A 24637-nucleotide genomic window follows, 5' to 3' on the forward strand; every position below is an offset into this window, starting at 1 on the left:
AGGCAGAGTGGTTCCCACCCCCCCGAACCCCCAAAAACCACGCGGCACCCCGGGAGTGGTTAAACATAGCCCGGGTTCTGGGAAGCGCCAGCAGCCGGCCCCGCTCGGGAGCTGGCACTGCCTGGGGGGCAAAGGGGGGGTCAGAGACCCCCAAATCCTGCCCTGATGGGGTTAGAGCGCCCCCAAACCTTATCCTGCAGGGTCAGAGCCCCCCAAATCCTGTTCTGATGGGATTAGATCCCCCCAAATCCTCTTCTGATGGGGTCAGAGACCCCCCCAATCCAGCCCTGCCAGGGTCAGAGCCCCACTAATCCTGTTCTGATGGGGTTAGAGACGCCCAAATCCTCTTCTGATAGGGTCAGAGACCCCCAAATCCTGCCCAGACAGGGTCAGAGCCCCACTAATCCTGTTCTGATGGGGTTAGAGACCCCCAAATCCTAGTCAGAGCTCCCCCAAATCCAGCCCTGCTGGGATTAAAGCCCCCCAAATCCTGCTCTGCCAGGGTCAGAGCCCCCCAGATCCTGCCCTGCCAATGTCAGCACCCCCCAAATCCTGCCCTGCCAGGGTTAGCGCCCCCAAAATCCAACCCTGCTGGGGTCAGAGCCGCCCAAATCCTGCCCTGCTAAGGTGAGAATCCCCCAAATCCTGCCCTGCCAGGGTGAGAGCCTCCCAAATCCTACCCTGCTGAGGTCAGAATCCCCCAAATCCTGCCCTGCCAGGGTTAGAGACCCCCAACTTCAGCCCTGCCAGGGTCAGAACCCCCCAAATCCAGCCCTGCTGGGGTCAGCACCTCCACCCGCTCTGCAGGACCCTGGTTAATGAGGAACTGAGCCTTTAATTATAAAACTGGTGAATGAATGAAAAATGAGGGAGGGGTTCAGGGGCTTTGGGGGGGATTTGGAGGAGGCAGGGCAGTGTTTTCCCAGCCATCTGCACAAGCACAGGAGCTCAGGGGCACCGTGGGACCTCTGCCCGTGCCAGGGGTCATTTGCACAAGCCCGGGCACTCGGGCACGTGTTTGCACTGCACATTTTCACTGTGTGTCACTCACAGTGACTGTCACACGTGCACGGTGCCTCTTGTACATGGTGACATCTGCACGTGTGCAGGGCACTAGGCACAGTGACATCTCGGTGACATTTGCACACACAGAGGGCACCTTTTGCTCGGCTCAGGCGGTGTCTGCAAGGGCACAGTGGCACTGGCACGGCGACATTTGCGTGTGCAAGGCACTGTTGCCCACTTGCACGGTGACACTGGCACAAGCACAGTGACATTTGCGTGTGCAAGGCACTGTTGCCCACTTGCACGGTGACACTGGCACTAGCACAGTGACATTTGCCCCCTCCCAGCACCCTTTGCCCACCCAGTGTCGCTCCCAGCCCCCCTCCAGCTGCACAAACCCTTTCCCCTTGTGACCCCACCCACTAATTATCCCCCTAATTACCTCGCCCCAAAGAAGAGGGCATGCCCAAGGGCGTCCCACCCCTCACATCCAGCTTTGCTGCCTTTACCCCCCTTCCACAATCCCAGCCCCTCCCAAATCCCTCCCGGGGCAGCAAATTGCTTTAACCCCAAGAATTTTAAAACAAAATAAATCACTGAGGAGACAACAAAACCCAAGTTTAGGGACAAATTAACCCGATGAGTTAATTTTTTTTCCCATCTTCGTGTGGTCCCTGGCTCCTCCACGCATGTGACGAGCTGGGCACCAGGGTCAGTCCTCAGCCAAGGGACCACAGAGGCATTTTGGGACCCAGCCCCACGGCGTTTCGCTCAAAGAGGGGGTTTTATCCGCCGAGGCTCCAGCTGCCATCCCAAATCCCGCAGTGGGTTTGGGATAGGCCAGGGAACGCTGCTAATTATAGGGAAGGAACCATGTATTTACAGAGGCAGCTCCCAGCACCAAACCACCGGCGGCTGCTTTTGCTCCGCTGAGTCTCTCTGTTCTCTCTCTCTCCTCTTTCCCGGGCGCTGCTGTCCACAGAAAAATAAAAAGGGGGGATGAATTAAAAATAAATCCCCCCTCGGTGATTTGCGAGAGGCACTTTAGCAGAGGAGGAGGAGGAGGAGGAGGCCGAGGAAGGGCAGGAGGAGCGGGGTGGCGGGGTGGGCAGCAGCGTTGCAGTGGCCTCGGTTGGAGCCGATGCAGGCGGCGTAGGCCATGGCGTGGGGGATGTAGTTCTGCTCGTGCACGCCGTGCAGCAGGTGGGCCATGGGCCCGCGGGCGAACACGGCCACGTCCTCGCCGCCGTGGGTCTCCTGCCGCAGCGGCACGGCCGACTGCGCCTGGTAGTCAGCGTGGGCTGCGGGCACAAGTGAGAGTCGTTTAAGAGCCCAGCAGAAGTGAGAATTGTTTAAGAACCCAGCTCGTTTTGGCCAAGCTGGGCTGATTTTCAAGGGGTTTACGCACCGAAATCCACAGCAGAGACGTTTTCCCGCTCGCCCGCCACGATTTTATAGCCGGGGCCGTTGCCGTAGAGGATGGAGGTAAAGGGTTTGCGATCCACGTCGCTCTGCATCGGGGCCAGACCTGGCGGTGGCGCACGGTCAGCAGGACGGGATCCCCCCATGGTGTCCCCCAGCTGTCCCTGGGTTGTCCCCCAGCTGTCCTAACAGTGTCCCTCAGCAGTCCCCATGGTGTCCCCAAGCTGTCCCCAGGGTGTCCCTGAGTTGTCCTCAGGGTGTCCCTCAGCAGTCCCCATGGTGTCCCCCCAGCTGTCCCCAGGATGTGCCCCAGCTGTCCCTGGGGTGTCCCCAGGCTGTCCCCGGGGTATCTCCAGGTTGTCCCCAGGGTGTCCCCCGGGTGTCCCCCAGCTGTTCCTGGGGTGTCCCCAGGCTGTCCCCAGTGTGTCTCTCAGCTGTCCCAAAGGCGTCTCTGGGCTGTCTCAGAGCTGTCCCCAGGGTGTCCCCCAGCTGTCTGTGGAGTGTCCCCGAGCTGTCCCTGGGTTATTCCCAATCTGTCCCTGGTGTGTCCCCCAGCTGTCCCCAGCGCCCTGGCCGGGCAGGGCTCACCAAAGATGGGGTTCCCTCGGGGGGTGTAGCCTCCGAAGGTGAACACATGCGAGTGGTCGGCGGTGACGACGCTGAGCGTGTCCTGGGTGGACGTGAGGCGCGTGGCCAGCCCGATGGCCCTGTCCAGCTCCACGGCCTCGTGCAGCGCCTGCTTCGCCTTCCCCTCGTGGTGCCCGTGGTCGATGCGGCCGCCTGCGGAACCGGGCACTGCTCGGCATTGCCCTTCTCTTCCCAGCCTTGCAAACCCCTTTATTCCCTTCCTGTGTCCTCTCCTCACCCCATTTATCCCCCCTTTTTACATCCCACACCCTCCCTCTTGCACCCCAGCCCCTTGATGCCTCCTTCTCATCCCCCTACCCTCTATCTGTTTTAGCACTCCACCTTCACCCCTTTTATCCCTCCCTTTTTTGCACCTTCACTGCCCCTGTTACCCCTTTTTGCATCCCCCCATATCCCCTTTATCTGTCACTTGTGTGTCCCCCACCACCCCTTTATCCTTCCTCCCTGTCATCCCCTTTTTCTGCACTCTCATCTCCCTTTATGCACCATCACCTTAAATCCCTGTTTTTGTTCTTTCATCACTCCCTTTATCATCCTTGTCCATCTTCCCATCCTCACTTTTTGTACCTTCCCTTCATCCAGTTCCCCACCTTTTTGCACCCTCTTTTGCACCCCATCACCCACTTTTTCCTCTCCTTTTTGTATCCCTATCACCCATTTTCTTCTCCTCTTGCACTCTTCTTTTATAGAATCCCCCCATTTTTGCACCCCCATTGTCCCCCATTTCTGCACCCCCACGAACTCCCCCACCTTCAACCAGCAGGAAGAACCCTCGGGGGTTTTTCTGGAGCATCCTGATGGCCACGGACACCATCTCGCTGAGGGACGGGTCTGTATCGTTGTTCCTGTCCAGCTCGTACATCATGTCCCCTGGCTCGAAGAGGCCTGGGGACAGGGACACTGCTGGAGACATCCTTTTCCACCAAAAGAAAAAAGGGGGGCCAAATCCTGCTCCTTGTGCTGACTCAAGTGTTTCACACACCGCTGGATTCAGGAAGATTAGATAGAAGCCGGACAATCCCAGCCCTTCCTTCCTCCTGCCCTGCTGGATTCCACATTCCAGTTGGGATGGGAATTTCACTGCTGACAAAAGAACTGCATCCCTAGGAGGGAGATGTGTCCCAGGGTGGGAGCAGCAGCACCTTTGGGGGTGTAACATTGTCTTTGGTGGGCAGCACATCCTTGAGGGCACACCAGGATGGGGCACCAGCATTTCCAGGGAAATTGCAGCCTCTTTGGGAGGTGGCAGCAGGAGCACCACCCTTGGGGGTGTAACAGCATCCCTTTGGGGTATCAGCATCCCCAGGGGAGGTAACAGGATCATTTGGGGGTACCAGCATCCCCAAGGGAATAGAACCATGTTTGGGGGCTACCAGCACGTCCAGGACAGGGCACCACCATCCCTTGGAGGATAACTGCCCACTGCAGCTGCCCCAGCAGCCCAGGACAGGACAGGGGTCCCCCTAAAGCACCCAGCTGATGCCAGGGCACCCGTGGGTGCAGGGACTCACCCAGCAGGAAGTCAACACGGGTGAGGTTGAGCGCCAGCAGCCCTCGCCGGTGCCACACGTACTCAGCAACCTGGGGACAGGGGACAGGCACTGTCACCTCTCCATTGCTTCTGCCATCCCTGGGATGCTCCCCAAGGTATTCCAGCCCTAGGAATGGCTCTGCAGGGTTACAGGGGGGTGATGTGTGTGCACCCCAACCCCAGAGTCCCTGTCACCTTGCCGCGGGGCTTGGCCTCCCGCCACGCCTGCACCAGGTTCCGGCCGTCCAGGCGGGTGCCCCGCTGCTTCTCCTCGTGGGGATACTCCACATCACTGGCATTTCTGGGGTACATATATTTCCGCCCTCCACCCAGGATCACCTGCAAAAGAGGGGTGGAAATGTAGTTTTAAATATTTTAAAATTATTTTTAATCTCCCCCTCCAGCTGGGGTTTAATAGGGGAAGACCCCAAAGGGGCGGAGTGGGATGTCCAGGAAAGCCCTGCAGTTGTGGGCAAAAACACCCGAGGAATTTCACCTCGCTCAAAATAACTCCGAATATCTCCCTATTAATTAAAACCCAGGACAAAAATAACCATTTCCAGCAGGGATTTGGCTTTTTGAATATTTTTTCCCCAATCTGTGGGAAGGATGCTCCACATTGGGATCCCCACATGAACCCGCTGGGATGGAGCCCCATCCCGCGGCTCTCCCTGTTTGCTTTGGAGCCTGATTTATTTGGCCTCTGTTATTTATAACCAAGCAGAGATTTTATGGTTTTTTTGTATTTTTTCCCCCTTTCTCTGTGTAGAAGGTGAATTATAAAGCTGCAAAACACCAACGCCAAAATTATTAACAAAAAAGAAGGAAAAAAAAGTCTTTTCCCCACTATATAATTATTTCCAGCCTGGGACAGAGTTAAAATTATATTAAAGGGAAAAAAACACAGCAAAAGAGGCTATTAAAGAGCTAAATAACAGGCTGGGATGTTTTGCTTTGGGGCTATTTTGAAGGACAGAAGAAGATTTATTTACAGTGCTGAATTTCTGCATAAATCCACAGTAAGGAGCAGAACTTGGGGAAAAAGGAAGAATTTTGGGTCTGGGAAGTATGGGAAGGGAGGAGGCTAAGATGGACTTGTGGGGCTTGATCCTACAGGTGCTTATGTTCCAAAATCTATGTCTGAATTTCCTGGTCCCCATGTCCACCTGAAAGTGCTGGTATCGCATCTATGGTGGTCCTGGTCCCATATTTGATGAGGGTCCCAACTCTGTACCCATGGGTGGTCCTGGTTCTGCATCCATGGGTGGTCCCAGCCTACCATTGTATTGAGGTTCCAGCTTTGCACCCATTGGTGGTCCTGGCCCCATATCCACCCACAACCCTGGTTCTGCACCCATGGCTGCTCTCAGCCTCACATTTGCAGGGGTGGGGCTTGTCTTGTACCCACTCACAGTCCTGACCCTGCACCCCTTGGTGGTTCCAACCCAGAATCTCCTGGAGTCCTAGCTCTTCAACCAGTGGTGGTTCCAACCCAGCATCTCCTGGGAATCCTGGCTCTTCAACCAGTGGTGGTTCCAGCCCAGCATCTCCTGGGAATCCTGGCTCTTCAGCCACTGGTGGTCCTGGTCCCACATCTATCCACAGCCCTGTCCCCACCCTTGGGTGGCTCCAACCCGCACCCCAGCTGTCCTGGTCCCATCCCCCTGCCTGTAGGGCACATTCCTGGTGTCCTGATCCCTACCTCGATGTCAGGGATGTTCTCCACCAGCTGCCGGGCGATGTCCTTGCAGCCCCCCTCCAGGGCGTCCGGGGGCATCTCCCCATCCGAGTACCAGTCGCGGTTGGCAGAGTGGGCGTAGGCGGCGCTGGGCGTGGCGTGGGTCACGCGCGTGGTGGTGACGATGCCCACGGCCTTGCCTGCACCACCAGTTCAGGGGACAACGGTGAGAACACCCCCAAAACCGCCCGCTGGAGCTCCTGCCCAGGAGTGTCTCCATCCCTCACCTGCCTCCTTGGCCCAGCGGAGGATGGAGGTCACCTCCTGGCCCTTGGTGGTGTTGCAGCGGTCCCGGGTGACGCCGGCGCTGACCCCCAGTGTCCCCTCGTTGGCTTTGACACCGCAGAGGTAGGCAGTGGCCGTGCCTGCGCTGTCGGGCACCTGGGCGTTGGTGTTGTAGGTCTGGAAGGTGGGAGATGGATAAACCCCGTCGTTATCACCACCATCATTGTGTTCAACACCCCCAGTGCCACTGACAGCACCATTCCCACCCTGGGGCTTCCCTCCCTGAGCTGTTTGGCTGCACCAGACCCCCATCCCACCTGTGTCTCCTCTTTTTGCCCTTTGCCCCCCGTTTCACCCCTGCTCCCTCCACCGTGGAGGCACATCCCCCCCTCACTGCATTTTGCTGCTTTTAGCCTTTTTTCAGTCCATCTTTTGGCAAGGAGATGGAAGCCACTGCCACGGGCATCCCCACGGGGTGAGCTGAGGTGGCTGCTGGCTTCCAATTTAATTATTATTTTAAAATGTTTTGTTCAGCAAAACGAGCCCGGCAAGAAGCAGGGGGGTCCCGTGGTGGCGTCCCGCAGCCGGCGGGCTCCTCCTGTCCCCTCCCCGTTCCCACGGCCGGCCCCTGGCACGGCCAGCGGGCACCGGAGCCAGCTGCCTTCGCCCGCCCCTGACCTAATTTCAGCTCGGTCGATGCCTCCCGCCCGTGGCCTTGCGGTGGGTGCCGCGTCCCCGTGGGGGCTCACCTTGGCCAGGGCCACGAAGGGGAACTTGTCCATCTCCAGCAGGCTCTCCTCGCCCTGCCCGTGCAGCTGCCCTTTGAGGATGCGGGCGGCCGTGACCGTGGAGACGCCCATGCCTGCGGGACAGTGTCAGCCGCGCAAAGCCCGCGCGAACCCCGCTCATCTCCACTCAGCCTGATGTCCAGTTTATCCCATCGCTCAGCTCATCGCAGCAACCAATTTTTGCAAGCCCAGTTTATTGTGCAGCCAGTTTATCCCAGCTCCCAGTTTATCCCAGTAGCCACTTCTCATTGCAAAGCAAGTTTATCCCAGCTACCAGTTTATTGCAACACCCGACTTTTTGCAAATCCAATTCATTCCAGCACACGGTTTATCCCAGCACCCACTTCATTGCAATCCCAGTTTATGCCAGCATTCAAATGATGGCAAAACCAATTTACCTGAGCACCCAATTCTTTGCCAGTTCAGTTTATCCCTGCACCAGGTTACTGCAATCCCAGTTCATTGCAGCACCCAGCTCATGCCAGCACCCAATTTTTTGCAACCCAGTTCACCCTGGCACCCAATATTCATTGCAAACCCAGCTTATTGCAGCACTCAACTTACTCTAAATCCAGTTCATACCAGCACCCAGTTTATCCCAGCATCCACCTTAACACAAACCCAAACTAATTGCAGCAACCAATATTTTTTTGCAAATCCAGTTTATCCAGCACCCACAAATAGAGTTTACTGTAAACTCAATTTACCATAGCACCCATTTTTTTGTAAATCCAGTTCATTGCAGCACCCAGTTCACCCCAGAACAGACCTTTTTAAAAACCCTGTTCACACCAGCACCCAACTTACAGGAACCCCAGTTTATCCCAGAACACAACTCACCACAGCACCGATTTTTCCACAAACACCCAATGTGCCAAAGCCTCAGTTTATCTCAGCACCCACTTTATCCCCCCACTTCATGCACCGCCCCGGGGTGGGTGCTGCCCTCCCATCTCACCGTCCCCCAGGAACAGGATGAGGTTCTTGGCCACGTTCTGGTTGAGGCGCTGGAGCCGCAGCGCGTTCCTCAAGGTCTCCTGCGCCTGCCGCCGCCAGTACTCGGGGTCCTTCTCCCTCTCTGTGGGGGAACGGGCTCATAGCACCCCACAGCACAGCTTTTGGGGGGCTGCCCCTCCAAACCTCACCTACCCGGGACCAGCGATGCCGAGCAGAGCTGGGCGAGGAGGAGGAGGATGAGCAGAGCCTTCATCCTGCGGTGCTGAGCAGGTGCTGCCAGGAGAGAGCTGCAAAGAGGGCAGCACCCGCTTGTGCCTCAGTTTCCCCGCTGAGAACTTTGCCCTGGGGTCAGCCAAGCGAGGACGGAAAGAAATGTCCCCTCCGATGTGACCCCCCTGGGGACATGCCAGCACCCCCCCCCACCCTGCCTCCCTGGCCATCAGTCCCATGAGGTGTCACCTCACTGTCACCAACGGATGGCCCCTGTGGCACAGTGAGGTCCCCATCACATGGCCATGTCCCCATCACATGTGTGCTCCCCTTCCATGCCCGTGTCCCCATCATGCTCTTGTGCACCTCTCATGTGTCCCTGTAACTCTGTGTTCCCATCCCACATCCATGTCTCCACATCACATCTCCAGTCCCATCACACACCCGTGTCCCCACCACGTCCCCTGTGTGTGAGCCATGTCCCTAATGTCCCCATCCCACACCCCTGTCCCCATCCCTATCACACACCTGCGTCTCAGTTGCATTTCTGTCCCTGCTGGGCACCCACGTCCCCACATGACCGTGTCCCATGACACATCCATGTCCTCGCTGCACGCCCGTGTCCCCATCCCGTGGCTTTGTGCCCGCCACACGCTGTGGCCCCACTGCATGTCTGTGTCCCTGTTGCACACCCAGGTTCCTGTAACATCTCCGTGTCCCCGTTGTCCCCACCACGCTCCCGTGTCCCCATGGCACTCTCTGTCCCCATCACCCGCACATCCCCTCCCCTCCGCCGCACGCCCCCTCCCCGGAGAGCCTCCCTCCGTGCCCCGGGATGGCAGCGGTGCCCCCGGGGCTCCTTACCGGGGGTGGGGGCTGTCACACTCGTACCCGCACTAACTTGGGTCCCTACACCCACGTCCCTCTGGGCGGCGGGAGGAGGCCGGGCCGGGGGGACCGCGAGCCCTTAAATCCCCCCGCACCCGGCCTTCGCCTCCTCCTCCTCCTCCCCTTCCTCCACCCTCCCCCTGCTGCCAGCAAGGGGGGGCGGGAGGAGAAAAGGCCACAACTGGGCTTACTGGTGCCCTCTGCCGGGTTATACTGGGAGGACTGGGAGGACTGGGGAGCACCAAGCCTGGCTGCAAGTGCTGAGCAACCCTCCCCCTCTTCACACGCGGGAGTTTGGGGTGCCTCTTGGCGGGGTGGATGTGTGCTTTGCCGGATTTTGCATTATTTTCACCCAAACTATGCTAGCTGCACCAGCGAGGGGTTGGGGTGGGGGTGATGGAGATGAATGGGGTCTCCCTGCCTCAGTTTCCCCGCACGGGCTCCTGCAGCAGCCCACGAGAGATCCCTGGTGGGATCCCGCGGCATTGCTGTCGGTCCCACAATAAACACGGCGTGGTGACGAGGGCGGGGGTGACTCCCAGCCCTGCCTCAGTTTCCCCGTGCCGTGGGCCCGGGGGGCTCCGTGACCCGCAGAGCCGTCCGTGACCTCCCAGAAGGTGGCGGTCTCAGCCCAAAAATCGCTCCCCGGGAGCCTCGGGGTGCAACCGGGGGAGCCCCAACACGGCCGCGATGCCAGGGGACGGACACGGCGCCTTGCGGAACCCTCTCCCCTTACCCCTTCCCACCCTCTCTTCACCCCTCAGCACCCCCCGGCCCTTAGGCAGCCCAGCAGAAGCGATTTGCAGCCCCGTGGGTGCGATGAGCGCGTCAGTGCTCAGCGCAGGGGGCGGAGGTGGCACTGCGTGTCCCCATCCCTGTCCCCACGGCCGGGCAGCCGCCGGTGCTTTTCGGCGTGGGGAAAGCTGCACCCACCCGTGCTTTCCAGCCGCGGGCGTGCACGAGTGGGCGCAGCTGCGGGCGTGCAAGCAGCACACGCGCGCTCTTGCACGACCACGCGCGTGCCCGTCGGTGGCCCCGCTCCCTCGGCCACGCGCGTTCGCACGGGCGCGCTCCCGCGGCCGGAGCCCCGTGCTCTGCCCCGCGGCCCCGAGCGCTCTCCCCGCGGCCCCACGTGCTTTCTTTCGCCCTTGCACAAGCGGCCGCCGCCGGGATCGCGCCTTGCACGCCCGCCCCGGGACGCCACATCCCCTCCGGCCGTGGAGCCGGGGCTGCCGATGGGGGATGCTGCCGGCAGCGCCGGGGCACGCGGGGCCCCCCAAACGGGGCTCGGGGCCCCCCGAAAGAGTTAAAGGAGGCGTGCGGGAAGCCCGTCCCTCCGCGGCCCCATTGGTTTCCCATCCCAGGTACATCCTTTGCTCGTCACCCTCGCCACCCTCGCTAGGCCGCGGCGGCGTCACGAGCGGTGCCGGGGCTCAACGGGCGCTCGCCCCATCGGGGCCGGGGCCGGCGGGAGTGGGGTGACGGCCATGGTGAGTGGGGGGGCCCGGCGACACCCCCAGATCTGGGGGTGGCTGAGTGGGGGCCGCTCGGCCGAAGCGGGGCGCCGGGTGATGCATCTCCCGTGGGATGCTCTTTGTAACCCCATAGGAACCCCCCATTGCATCGCGGGGGACCCCCTTTGGACCCCGGAGGGACTCCGTGAGACCCTCATTGGACCCTTAAGGGATCCCCCATTGCATCCCAAGGGACCCCCCAAGACACCCCCAGGGACCCCCGGTGCACCCCCGAGCACCCCTGGGTGCCCCACTCGAGCCCCCCCGCCCCTTTTTCTTTGTGGCCAGGGGGGTCGCCAGGCGGAGACCCCAAAGTGGGTGCTCCCCTCTGGGTGCCCCCTCAATCCCCCGCCGACCCCAAATCCACTCTTGACCCAAACTCGCGGGGGTTTGTTCCGTGTTTCCCTCTGCCAAGAGAGGGGGGCGCCCCCCACCTAACAGAACCCACTTTTGTGGGGCTGTTTGCGAACACCCCCAAACTGGGTTGTACTCCTCCCTATATTTTTTTTATTATTATTTTTTAGGTTTAACCCTTTTTTTGCTGCTTTTAAAGCTTTTCTCAAAAAATTACTTTATCTGCACTCAGGGCTCCTTACAAAACAGGGGGCTCCCCCAAAACACTTTCCCAGCACCCCTGATTAACACCGACACCCCAGGAGTTGCTAATTACCCCCGGACATCCTAATTAGCAAAGCTGAGCCTCGCTGGGCGCTGGCTGCGGGCTGCAGAGGTGCGGGGGCACCCATGGGTGCCGGGGGTGGGGCGGGTGGGCACCGCTTTGCCAGGCGGGGCTTTGGGGGCGCGGGGGTGGCTCGGGGGGCTCATGGGGGAGTTGGGGAGCTGGAGGGGCTGCAGGGAGGCGAGGAATCGCCATGGCGATCGTGGCCGCGCTTGCTCCGAAATGGCGCCCGGACGGGAATTGAAAGCAGCCGGCGGAGGCTCGGGGTGCCCGGTACCGGAGCGGGGCTCCCCCGGCGGGGCAGAACCGGGAGCCCCCCGGGCCTTCCTGGGGGTGTGCGGGCTCCGAGCACGTGGGGCTTATTGTTTATAGAGCGGAGGAGCGATCTGGGGTAAAACCATTATTTAATGCTGATTTTTATAAGATTTTTATAAGTTGTAAAGAGAGTGAAAATCCCTTGCGCGGGGGGTAAAGTGTGGGTGTCCCCCACCCTGTTGGAGCGGGGAGAATGGATTTTTATTCGGATTGAAGCAAATAAAGGCTTGGAGGGGGGAGGTGTATGACAAAAGCTACCCCAAAAAAAGGGGTGCTCCTGCTTCACCTGCTGGAGAGGATGAGGAGCACCCCGAGGTGCTGCTATGGCCACAATATGAAGGATATGGGTGTTAAAAATACCTCCCGGGCCCGATTTCCCCTCAAATTAAGGTTGCTGGGGGTCGACCCTAGTGCCTCTCGGGGGTGTTTTGGGGAACTCGGGCTCAGTTTTGATTCTCTGATGGCTGGTACAGGGTTGAGCCAGCACATCTCTTGTGAAAGGAGAACAGAAAGGGATTCTTGTTTTGGTCTTTTTCCTTGTTTTCAGGCTAGGGTAGGCGGGGTGGGGGATCGCTGAGGGGAAAAAAAGATTGCATTTCCTCAGGAAATGGAGTGAAAGCTGGGATTCCAGGAATTTGGTGTTGCAGAGCCGTGGGGGCTTCATGGATTCCCCCCCTCCCCTGCGTGAGCGGGGATTTGTGCCCGGAGCTGCCAATTCCAGCCATGTGCCAAGTACTAAAATAGGTGGAAAAAAGTGAAAGGGGTGGGAAAAAATAGGATCTAAACAGAGATTTTCCCCACGATAAAATCTTGCAGTTGAGGCTCTTTTGCCTCACGGTTCTCAGGCTCCAGGCGGGCGCCCAGGGGAGATTTTGGAGCTGCAAGCAGAGATTTCGGTACAACCGAGGAGGGAAACCACCTCTTTGTTTTAACCCTTTTTCTTCCCCAGGTGGGTTTTGTGGTTAATTAAACTGAGGCTGGGATTTGGGATTCGGGGAGAGGATCAGACTTGCTATTAAATGTGCTAAGGGAGTTTTGGGAATGCTGCTGTTGGAAACAAGGCTGAGAACCGGTGCTTTCATTCTGCCTGGAGAAACTGAGGCACGGCTGTGCGGGGTTTGGATCAGCTCATCCCTTTGGGATTGATGGCAGCGGGATGGGGACGTCCAGATGGGGTTTAAATCCCCTGCCTGCGCTGATTGCGGGTGAAGGGCTGTGAGTGGTGCTGTTCTGCCCATCGGTGGCAGGGTCAGGGTGGATTTTGGGGTGCCCAGCCCCTCGGTGGGGAGTGGAGCGTTGTTTGCTCCATCGGGAGACAATCTGGCTGGATGGCAGGGCAGTGCCAGGGGGAAGGAAACAGCGGCGGCGGCACGATAAGGGCCGGCTGCCAACCCGTGAGGTTTTCCTTGTTTTTCTGCCGGGGATGAGATAAGAGCCGGGCACAGGCACAAGATAATGCCCGGGGGACACGGCGCCGGGAGGGAGCCAGTCCGCAGCTGAAATTCCTGGTGCTGTCGCTTTTGGGTGCTCGCAGGGACGTGTCCGGGTGTTTCACGGTGCGCGGGGTTCATAGAGCCGGGAGTGTCGGGGAGAAAAGCCATTTTCCCTGCTGCCAGCCTTGCCCAGGTGCCTGGCACTCCGGGGTGCCCTGGCACAGGGGGGTCGCTCTCCCCGCTGCAGGGCGGAGGTGGATCCGGATTTATTCCAGGCTGAAGGGGAGGTTGCACAACGCGGCCCCGGGGGAAAGTGAGGCGGGTTCGGGCTTTGCTCAGCTCTTGGCTCCGGCCCTCTTTGCTTTCCATAACCATCCTCCGGCGTTTGTGCAGTGCTTTACTACCTCTGAGCCATTCGGGATTTTGCTCCCTGAAGGAGGAGGTGGCTTTGGAAGGTGTGTAAACCTTCCTTCTCCTTCATCTTTTCCTCATTCCGAGGCCACTGAGCAACTCTGTTGCTGATCTCCCTGTGCAGATGTCGACCTACAAGCGGGCGACGCTGGATGATGAAGACCCCCTGGAGTCCCTTGGTGACAGTGATGGATACCCCAATGGCTTTCAGGTATGGCTTCATGTGTCTTTTAGGGAGGAAAAAGGGGATTTTGTGTCCTGGCAAGCAGCAAAGGGGGTGCAGAAGGGTTTTCTACCTTTGACCAATATCTGGGGAGTAAAGTCCAGTGTGGGCAGAGCCATGTTGGCTCCTGCCACTGCTGCCCTTCGCTCCCCTTCTGGCACAGGGAGCCAGCAGGGCCATATCCTGCCTGCACTGATTCAACACTCCACCTCCCAGCTTTTCTGCTGCCAAACCCCTTCCCAGCATGGCTGGGGTGAGCAATTATCCAAGCACTGGGAGTTTTGTCCCCACACAAAAGGGGATTAGGTTAATTCCTCCCTGAGCAGTGGGAAAGCAGCTTAAAGAGGGCTGAGGGTGGCAAGAAAAAACTCCACCAGTGCCAGTGTCCAGCCTCACCGGGAAAGGTCCAGGTCTGGAGAGACCCTCTCTGTCCTGGCCCCAGTCCCAGCTCCATCAGTCTCTAGAACGGTGGTTTCTGCCCCAAATGTGTTTTTAGTTTTCCCGGCGGGGCCGTCTCCGCTTGCCGTCACATCGAGATGTTTCCTGGGGATGTTTTTGGCTGAGTGGGAGTATCCTGTTGAGGCATTTTGTGATGCAGCCCCCACCCTGTCCCAGTGCTGGCAGCGGGGACGGGGACAGCCGTGGGGTTACGCTGTGCTCGAGGAGGGGTTCAGGGTGGCACGGGACAGCAGGTGAGCCCTCCAAAGCGCTCGTCCCGCTCCCTTTCCTGCCATTGTGCCGCCCTTCCTGCCCTGTTTCTGGAAGGCAGCTGCTGCCTTTCCCAGCCCAATCCATGACGGATCCCTCGCCGGGGCTAAATTTCTGCTGTGGGCTGTGGGGAGCAAAATGGGGGCTGCGTCAGTGAGTTTCTCTGCCAGCGGGGAGACGACGCTGCTGTTCCCGCAGGTGAACTTCCGCGGCTCGCGGGGCAGCCGGGGCTGCTGGGCCGAGCGCACGCGTGCTGAGAAGCAGCTGCTGGTTCTGCTGGGGGTGCTGGCCGTGCTGCTCGTGGCCTGTCTGCTGGGACTCATCTTCCAATACAGAGCCAGTAAGTCCTTTGCTCATTTTTTGGGGGCCAGAACGCCCAGGGAAGGGAGGATCTTGGGTTTAGTCTCTGCCTGTGAACACCAAGCAGAGCAGCTTATCCGAGCAACAGCAGGGATGGTTTGTTCAAGCTTTGAGCAAATAGCTGCGCAGGGACCCTGCCCCCTTGACCACAGTGGGTTGCTGGGGAGTTCCCAGAATGCGATATTTGGTGCAAGGGTGGGATGCTTAGCTGCACTCCTCAGCTCAGGACAGGATTCTTGGGTATCAAACAGGATGTTCAGGTGTGGGGTGGGATCTTTGGGCTCAAGACAGAATGGTTACCTGCAACCCTTCACCCCAGGGCGAGATGCTCAGATGCAGGATAAGGTGTTTCTCTGATCTTTTATCCTGGAACTTGATGGCTGAGCACAGGCTGGGCTGTTTCTCTGTTGCTTGATTTTTTACGATTTTCTAAGCCTCCTGATGTTGACATCTTGTAGCGAACTTTCTCACACACTTTCTGTAAATAACTCATTGTTTTGCATTCCTTTATAAAAGAAGAGAAAGTTAACAGACTAACAGTCTGTCCAGTGTCATTGGAGAGGTGGCACTGTCACCCTCCAATCCACTGTCACTCTTGGAAAACTATAAATGTTGGAGTCAGAACATAAACTTCCCTTTTTTCTTCACCTTGAGAACAGCGGTGTGCACTTGTGTTCTTTCATGTCCTATAATGACATTTCTCTGCATCCTTCACCCCAGGGTAAATGACAGGGCACTGGGCAGGATCTTTGGGCATAAGATGAGATGCTTGCCCAGGGATAGGATGATAGGGCAGGATGCTCAGGCATAGGTCAGCATGCCAGTCCATATTGCTTGCTATAGAGCATGGTGGTAAGGTAGAAGGTGGGATGCTCAGGAACCAGGTGGGGTATTTGCCTGCATCCTTCAGCTCAGGGGGCAGGATGCTCTGTGGTGCTGCTCATTCTGCTGCAGCAGAGGAGCTGACCCTGTCCCTGTCCCCCAGGGCCACCTGCCGTGTGCCTGTCAGAAGCCTGCATCTCCATCACCAGCTCCATCCTCAGCTCGCTGGACCGCACGGTGAATCCCTGCGAGGATTTCTTCAGCTATGCCTGCGGGGGCTGGATCAAGGCCAACCCCCTCCCTGATGGTCACTCACGCTGGGGCACCTTCAACAACCTCTGGGAGCACAACCAGGCCATCATGAAGCACCTGCTGGGTGAGTGTGTGGGAGCAGTGGGACCCCGCAATGCTCAGGGGCCCCAGTGGGTCCCAGGGATGCCAAAAACATCTGCATGGAAATTCGAGTTTGGAACTGAACTCCAGCATCAAACCAGTCTGTGACACGTGTGCTGTGAGGACATTGAGAAAGGGATCCTGGCTGTGTTTGCTCTCCTAGATGGTCCTGAGATTTTTGACTGTGGTGTTGCTAGTCTGTGGTGCTGAGTAGGGAAAAAGCCTCTGCTCTGTAAACCCCATGGTGGCATTCCCAGGAGCTCTGAAATTCAGGATGTGCATTCCAGACTGCGTCCAGAGGCTGTAGTGCCCCAGTATCACCCCAAGGATATGTATTTTTCCTGTGCTATAACTTCCAGCCTTCGTGAGTAGCCTTTTGGGGGGCTGGCTGCCAGTATGGCCATTTTTGGGGGGCCAAACTCCCCCAGCAAAGGGAGGGTCCTGGGCCCAGGCTCTGCGTGCGAACGCCGAAGCAGAGCAGCTTATCCCAGCAACCGGCGGGGACGGTTTGTTCAAGCTTTGAGCAAACAACTGGCTCCTTATCAGCACTTTCCACTGCGCCAGGGCTGATTATCTGGAAAGAGAAGGTTTGGGAAGAGTGTTGTCTTTAGAGAGAAAGGGGGTGGCGCGGGAACAGCTTCGTCCCTGGCTTTTTCCCGCAGAAATCTGGCGCTGGTTTTACCGGGAGAAGAGACTGGGCCTCCAGCCAAGTGGTCGCGGTCGGCATTTCCTTGAATTCCTTGGAGCTGAGGGACCTTTAGTTAATAAAACCACACAGCTGGGAAGCCAAAGGTGCAAGCTGTGTCATCAGGAAAATAAATTAAAAAAAAAACCCAAAACCCTCTGGGAAAGTAGAATTTTAGCTGGGGAGATGAAAGGAAGGTTTTGGAGGCAGAGGAGAAAAATGGGTTTATTGTTCCTTTTTGCAGGAATAAATAATATAGGTCTGGGGGGCACCAGCACAGAGGCAAGGGCAGCACCCGAGGCTGGATGATGCTGGGAATATCAGAGCTGCTGGAAAAATAAAAATGCTCTTTGTTTTTTCTTTCTTTATCTTTTGTCCCCAAAGAATTGGAGCAGTCACTGTGGGTGGGAAAGGAGAAGGGGGGGCAGGAGGCCAGGAAGGGATGGGGCCAATGGGATGCCTTGGGGGCATGGTGGGGACTACTGGGACAATCCTTGGCGCCTTTCTGGAGCCTGGCCTTGCCCAGAATGGGGCTGAATCCTTCTGGGTCCAGCAGATGCCCATCCCTGGAGCCCCATGTGATTCCCCCTGGGTACCTCCCACAGAAAACACCACGGCCAATGTGTCCAGCGAGGCAGAGCGCAAGGCACAGCACTATTACCAGGCCTGCATGAATGAGAGCAAGATCGAGGAGCTGCGTGCCACCCCGCTCATGGAACTCATCCAAAAGGTTTGTCCCAGTCCTTGTGGAAAAGCCATCTTCCTGCTGCAAGATGGGGGGAAAAGCTCAGTCATGGGCAGTCCCAGCACCCTCCATACTCCATTCTTGGCGCTTCCTGCAGAAGAGCATCCCCCAGGTCGAGCAGGCAGAGGCAGGGATTTATAATCCTATAATGGGGCTTTTTAGCCCCCTTGCAAGATGTTTCCCCCCAGGGTGGATATTGAGGGGATATTGAAGCAATTTCAGGTGGGTGGTTGTTACTCAAAAGTTGTTTGGTGTCTGTCCCTAGCTGGGTGGCTGGAACATCACAGGTACCTGTGCCGGTGACAACTTCAACGAGACGCTGCGGGAGGTGACGGCGCACTATCGCACCTCGCCCTTCTTTTCTGTCTACGTCAGTGCCGACTCCAAGAACTCCAACAGCAACGTCATCCAGGTGGATCAGTCAGGGCTGGGCCTGCCATCACGGGATTACTACCTGAACAAGACTGAGAACGAGAAGGTGAGGGTGTCAGGGGAAACGTGGGTTGGCTGGGGGATGCTGTGGGTGGGTGAACCTGCTGTGCTGATCCCACCTGTCCGACCATGCAGGTGCTCGCCGGGTACCTGAACTACATGGTGCAGCTGGGGATGTTCCTGGGAGGCAGCGATGAGGAGGCAACGCGGCAGCAGATGCAGCAGATCCTGGATTTTGAGACAGCCTTGGCCAATATCACCATCCCGCAGGAGAAGCACCGGGATGAGGAGGTCATCTACCATAAAATGACAGCAGGAGAACTGAAGGTAGGGGTGGAGCTGGTGAGCTTCCCCATTCTGCTGTGGTTGTGTGGTTCCCCATTCTGGCGTGGATGGGTGGAGGTGACGCAGCTCCTCTGGGAATCCTGACACCAGCTGACACAGCCTGGGAAGCTCTTGTGCAATAGCTTGGCCCACGTCCTCCTTGGGGAAATCCTACCCTGACCCTTCCTCCCAGCCTCTGGACCACCCCTGGGGCCAGCAGCTGTCTTACTGCAGCACTTATGTCCTCCTGGGACTGCTGCCCTTGGACGTCAGCCTGGTCACCTCCCAGTGTCCCGAGAGGGGCTGTAACTTGTGTCAACATCTCTGACACCCACCCCACTTTCTTTTCCTTCTTTGTGGGAGGAAATTGTTTACTCCCCTTCAACCTTTCAAGGGTGCTGCTGTTAGAGGAACTGGCCTCTGGAAAATCAGCTGAATTCATCAAATGGGGATTGATGCAGCCAATTCCAGCTCAAGAAGCAGCTGCCACCCCCTGTGATGGTTTTTAGATCCATAGCAGCGCTGTGGCTTTTGCAGGAGCTGGCACCAGCTGTGGACTGGATGCCCTTCCTCTCCACGGTTTTCTACCCTGTGGAGCTCAACGAGTCAGAGCCCGTTGTGGTCTATGCCAAGGAGTACCTGGAGCAGGTCTCTGACCTCATCCTGGCCACGGATAAGTGGTGAGAACCCCCTGCCTGTACAGAGACCTGGGTACCCAGGGTGGGCAGGAATGTGCTGCTGCCTACTCACCCCCTCTCACCATAGTCTCCTCAACAACTACATGATCTGGAACCTGGTGAGGAAAACCAGCCCTCTCCTTGACCAGCGCTTCCGGGATGCCGAGGAAAAATTCATGGAAGTGATGTATGGGACGAAGAAGGTGAGGGTGGAGTCCTCAGTGCCCCTGAATCACCATTAAAATGGTGATGGCTTTTTATCCCAAGGCCCTCTCATGTGGCATCCAAACAGTAGAGATGTGGGGCAGGTTTTGGGGTGGCAGAGGGTTGGATGGGCCAGGTGGAGCGAGGGGTGGGAATGTGGAGGGCTTTGTTCTGTGCCACCACTGATGACCACCTCCTGTCCCACGCAGAGCTGCCTCCCACGCTGGAAGTTTTGCATCAGTGACACGGACAACAACCTGGGCTTCGCTCTGGGGGCCATGTTTGTCAAGGCCACCTTTGCTGAGGACAGCAAGCAGGTGGTACGTCCCCAAGGCAGCAGCGTGCGAGTCCTGGTGCTGGGAAAGCCTCTACAGTGGTGGAACTGTCGGGGCAGACAATGTTTCCCTGTCCACTGTGGGTGGGAAAGGAGTTTCTCTGTCCACTGTGTTGCATTCACTGTGCATCTCCGCATGCCGGGCTTTTCACCATGTGTTGTCTTGGCCTCCCAGCCACTTCTTCCCTGTGGTGTGAAGGTCCTTGACCTCTCTGGGACAGGAAGCCAGCTCTTTGGACTGACGCTGTGCTGCCTTGTTTTGTCTAGGCGGAGGAAATGATTGCAGAGATTAAAACTGCCTTCGAGGAAAGCCTGGAGACCCTGCAGTGGATGGATGAGGAGACGAGGAAATCAGCCAAAGAGAAGGTGAGGCGCTGGTGGCTGCGCTGGGGAGAGGATGAAGGTGGAGGATGGCGTAACAGGGCGAGCCTGTCCTCCATCTCTGGCACTGAGAGCACTCTGGTCCTTGTCACCCTCCAGGCAGATGCCATCTACAACATGATTGGCTATCCCAAATTCATCATGGACCCCAAGGAGCTGGATAAAGTGTTTAATGACGTGAGTAGGTCAGATATGTCCCCTGGGTTTTCTGTAGGAGGTACAGGATGTGTCTGTATCACCATGGCCTCGGGGCAGCCTTGAACCCCAGGTTTCCTCCAGAAGAGTCTCACTGATGTCCTTGGCCCTTCTCTTGGGACTTCTCAGAGAGCTGTGGGCCAGTCCTGGGGTGGCTGGGGCTCTTGGGATCCCTGCCTGGGAAAAGGAGGAGCTGTTTTCCATAAGGGTGATTCATTTCCCTCCAGAGACTCTACAGATGTTGGAGAGGAGGAGAAACAGGAGAAGCCATAACTCTGCTGGCTCTGGAGGCTCAGACATGACTGTGAAGGGAGGGGTGGGGCTGGGCGATCACCACACACCACTCACTCCTTGTTCTTTTGCAGTACGAGGCCGTGTCCGACCTCTATTTTGAGAATGTCATGCAGTTTTACAACTTCTCAGCCAGGGTCACGGCTGACCAGCTCCGGAAACCACCAAACCGGGACCAGTAAGTCCTCTGCTCCACTTCCCTGTTGTACTCAATGGGGAATGTCAGCATATCTGGAGCACTGGGATTTAGTGTCCACCAGCCTGTGCTGGTTTTGAGGAGATAAATTTAGGATAACAGCTTTGCAACAAAAGTGGACGGTGTTGGAGCAAACACTGGTGATGGCTTGTGTTGCCATGATGGCCATGTTTGTGTTCCTGCAGGTGGAGCATGACACCTCCGACGGTCAACGCCTATTACTCACCCACCAAGAACGAGATTGTCTTCCCTGCTGGCATCCTCCAGGCCCCCTTTTACACCCGTGCATCCCCCAAGTAAGACCCATGGGAAAACAGAACTCCCAGCTTTCCTTCTATATCCAAATCTCTGCCTAAGTTTCATGGCTGTGGAGAGCAAAAGCTGCTTTGTTAATCTCTGCATTACCCTCCTGCAGGTCCCTGAATTTTGGTGGGATTGGCGTGGTGGTGGGCCATGAGTTGACACATGCCTTCGATGACCAAGGTATGACCATGGCCGGGTGGGTGGGCAGCTGGAGGGGTGGCCAGTATGAGATGAAGAATCCACTGTGTTTTTGCAGGCCGGGAATACGACAAAGACGGCAACCTGCGTCCCTGGTGGAAGAATTCCTCCGTGGAGGCCTTCAAGCATCAGACAGCGTGCATGGTGGAGCAGTATGGCAACTACACTGTCAACGGTGAGGCAGTCAATGGCAAGCACACCCTTGGGGAGAACATCGCCGACAACGGGGGCCTCAAGGCTGCCTACCGGGTAGGACCACGGGGCTGGGGAGATTCAAAGGGGGACGTGGTGTGGTGGGATTTGTGTTGTCTCCCGAGCCCACTGTGCTCCCTGGTTTTCAGGCATATCAAAACTGGCTGAAAAAGAATGGAGATGAAGAGACACTCCCAACTCTCGGCCTCACCAACTACCAGCTCTTCTTTGTTGGCTTTGCACAGGTACATGTGGTTACCTTGGGAGGGTGGGCACGCAGATTTTTGGAGGTGGAGTATGCCCAGATGGGATTGGGAGAGTGTGATGGCAAAACAGAGTCCTTCATGTAGTGGATGGAGAATGAGATTGGTTCAAAGGAAGACAGAACTGCAGCTCGAGCTGCCTCAGCCCCCATCATGCAGGCAGAGAGGTTGGATTCAGCACTGATGGGTGTCAGTACTCAGGCCCCTTGCCCTCCATTTGCAGGTGTGGTGCTCAGTTCGCACCCCAGAGAGCTCGCACGAGGGGCTCATCACCGACCCCCACAGCCCCTCGCGCTTCCGCGTCATCGGCACCGTCTCCAACTCCCGGGAGTTCGCCGAGCACTTCAGCTGCCCCCCGGGCTCCCCCATGAACCCCCTCAAGAAGTGTGAAGTCTGGTGATGGCCGGGTGCCCCAGGGAGCCGGCGGCTGGTTGCTTTGTCCTCTGCCAACAGCTGGGCTTCCCTAGTCCTTTGAGGCTCAAACCACTTCTCCATGCCACAGAGAGCCCGACTCTTCAGCCGGAGCAGTGTCTGTGCCCCGGCTTTGTCCGAGGTTCAATCCACTGTGAAAACTCCTCATCCTCTGCTTGTTGGTGACATGACTTTGGTTTGGGGGTCTCTTCTTTGCCACCATGACCGGGCCATGTGCCGAGGCACGGGCATCTGTGGGCACTGCCTGTATTTACACACACAGCGCTCCAGCCTGACCCACCACATGGAAAACCCCTCTGTTTTGGAGGTGATAAAGGGAACCCCCAGCAGTGGCAGGTTTGTCTGCGTGTCTAAATACACCTGCTGTACCACCTTCTCTCCAAAGATGCGCACACGAGGGTGGAAAGTATTTTAAGATATATTTTTTTGGGGGAGGGGGGGAAATACGTATATTTTTTTCATGTGTTGTGGAATACACTGGAAAATTTCAGGGAAAATGCATTTAAAAGCCTTTTTTTAGTAAAAGATTAGTATATTTATTAATTTTTTTTTTACTTAGTGCAGCCGTAGGTGCAGCACCCTGTGGTGACAGTCCCTTGGCAAGGGAAGCTGGGTAGGGCTGTGGATATTTTTCCAGTCTTGAATCCTGTATTTCTCTGGGAGGGACTATCCTTAGAGGATGCTGATGGGAAAATTAGGGACGCAGGCCTGGGGACAGGGCTGGAGGATGCTGCAAGTCACAGAGGCTGTGCTGGGATGCTGCAGCTCCTGGGATTAGCTTTAATTTCAGAGCGTAAAGGGAAAACTTGACGTAACCAAAGATGTAACCAAGGTGGTGATGGGGTGGATGAAGCATCCTGTTCTCCCTCCTCTCTCCTCTGAAGCCAGGCCAGCCAGGATTTCCTGGCCCTAAAGCTTCCCAGACAAGTGCAGGCGGTTCCTGCCGCTGCTTCTCTCATGCCGAGCCTGCCCTCTGCCTGGGAAACTGCAAGCCCCAAAAGCACCACGTGCCCCCAGAGCTCTGTCCCTCCACAGCTGCTTTGGCACCAGTGTGAGAAGTGATCAGGATGGGGCTGAGGGACTTTTTTAAGGGATGTTTTTAATACCTGTTTTGAGGGGAAAGCACTGACAGGAGCTCAGGTGCTGTGTGTTGTCTTCTTGCTCTAGACAAAGCAGAGACCTAGAGGGATTTTTAATATTTATATGTAAAGGGAGGGATGGAAGGGGCTGGGTTTTTGTAACTATTTTTTCACCCTACGCGTGAGGCTTATTGTAATTGAAATAATAAATACTTTTTACTGGATATGGAGCTGATCATGACTTGAATTTTCTTATGGCAGGAGGGTCTGCATCCATTTATTTGTGCTGTGCTGTCTACACCACTGAGACTGTCCCATGCTGACAAAACAGAGCCATTGAGCCTTTTCCTAGCCTGTGCTTGGTGACTGCTGCCTCTCTTGGAGGCTAAATCCAGGGGATTTTTGCCCCAAAACCTCACTCTCACTGCAGGTGGCTCTTTGCTTTCCATCTCTATGGCACAGCCCCACACAGCTCCCTGGCAGGGAGGTCTTTCCCAGATGCTTTTCCTTCCTCCTGGGTGAGTTTTTGGCTGGCTGGGCTGCGGTTGGATCCAGCGGCACAGGCCCTGTGCAGGTTTCCCTCCAAACTCCCTTATTTATGGCTTGGTGATGCTGGTGGGATGCTGCCAGGTCCATAACAGGCCAACATTCACTCTGAGCAGATGCTCCATGGCTTCATCAGGCTTGCCCAAAAAATGCAAGGCAGGACCTAGACTGCAGGCTCCCTGTAAGCCTCACCCCTGGCAGGGCTGATGGTCATTAACCACACCAAGGGCTGGGTACTCCTTTGCTATTTAACCTAGGAATTGTTGGTGCTTTGGTACTGGTTATAGTTTATTTAGGGGGGATGTTGGTAGTGTTTATTCAGTGTCATTGGTGGTGAATCCTTATCTGGAAGCTTGGGGTAGGTGGGGTGTTGTTGGTTATGGTCTTGGGATAGGGTTGGTTGTGGTGGTGGGACTTGTTATGGGGGGTGTGTTGGGGTTATTAGCAGATGAGGGGACGGGTTTGTTATTGGGGGCTGGATTTGGGGCAAAACTAGGAGGCTGCAGCCCATTTGTAGCAAACTTTTTGGAATACGGAGTGTTTCTGCTGCTGGCAGGGGCAGGACTGAGCCAGCAGTGAGCTGGGGACATGGATGTTGCATAAATAAGACATTAAAATACATCTCTGACTGTTTTTACCGTGTTTTCTCACCCAGATGGAATGGAAATGCAGTAATAGCACTCACTTTCTGCTTGCACACACGGTGTGAGGCCCTCGGCTTCCTGCAGCGCTGAGAGCGGCCGTGGCCGCCGTTGTTTTCCCTGAGATCCGCCTGGAAATGGCGCAAACCCGCAGAGGGCGGTGGAGCCGAGAGAATCGCTGCTGCACATCTAGGGCTGGGCTGGCAGAACCTGCGATGTTACCCGAGCCCTAGTTGGGTCTGGATGTGG

The 24637-nt window shown here is 56.9% G+C and overlaps 2 protein-coding genes across 11 annotated transcripts; one reads left to right on the forward strand and one right to left on the reverse strand.

Moving 5' to 3' along the window:
- Window positions 1-815: 815 nt before the first annotated feature.
- On the reverse strand, window positions 816-9558 carry ALPL (alkaline phosphatase, biomineralization associated). 3 transcript variants are annotated; one of them, XM_074558356.1, is made up of 12 exons: window positions 9389-9558; window positions 8507-8601; window positions 8316-8435; window positions 7319-7431; window positions 6572-6746; window positions 6309-6484; window positions 4802-4945; window positions 4587-4656; window positions 3826-3960; window positions 3016-3207; window positions 2414-2533; window positions 816-2306 (listed from the first exon to the last, which is right to left on the reverse strand). In XM_074558356.1, exons 2-12 carry the CDS (start codon window positions 8565-8567, stop codon window positions 2050-2052), a joined length of 1563 nt encoding a protein of 520 aa, XP_074414457.1. In that variant the 5' UTR covers window positions 8568-8601; window positions 9389-9558; the 3' UTR covers window positions 816-2049. The 3 variants fall into 3 exon arrangements, with proteins under 3 accessions (XP_074414457.1, XP_074414458.1, XP_074414459.1); XM_074558357.1 differs by having other exon boundaries at window positions 8507-8656; XM_074558358.1 differs by having other exon boundaries at window positions 9416-9552.
- Window positions 9559-10589: 1031 nt separating this feature from the next.
- On the forward strand, window positions 10590-23425 carry ECE1 (endothelin converting enzyme 1). Of its 8 annotated transcripts, none has more exons than XM_074558383.1 (18): window positions 10590-10776; window positions 13889-13975; window positions 14894-15035; window positions 16041-16253; window positions 17561-17685; window positions 17966-18178; window positions 18268-18459; window positions 18994-19136; window positions 19222-19336; window positions 19547-19657; window positions 19939-20037; window positions 20152-20229; window positions 20613-20716; window positions 20920-21030; window positions 21150-21217; window positions 21294-21484; window positions 21577-21672; window positions 21914-23425. In XM_074558383.1, the coding sequence occupies exons 2-18, from the start codon at window positions 13889-13891 to the stop codon at window positions 22088-22090; spliced, it is 2265 nt and encodes a 754-aa protein (XP_074414484.1). In that variant the 5' UTR covers window positions 10590-10776; the 3' UTR covers window positions 22091-23425. The 8 variants fall into 8 exon arrangements, with proteins under 8 accessions (XP_074414484.1, XP_074414479.1, XP_074414487.1 ...); XM_074558378.1 differs by having other exon boundaries at window positions 10591-10902; XM_074558386.1 differs by lacking the exon at window positions 10590-10776 and adding an exon at window positions 11633-11656.
- The last annotated feature ends 1212 nt before the right edge of the window (window positions 23426-24637 follow it).

The sequence above is a fragment of the Zonotrichia albicollis genome, chromosome 25 (genome assembly GCF_047830755.1).
Source record: "Zonotrichia albicollis isolate bZonAlb1 chromosome 25, bZonAlb1.hap1, whole genome shotgun sequence".
Taxonomy (NCBI): domain Eukaryota; kingdom Metazoa; phylum Chordata; class Aves; order Passeriformes; family Passerellidae; genus Zonotrichia; species Zonotrichia albicollis.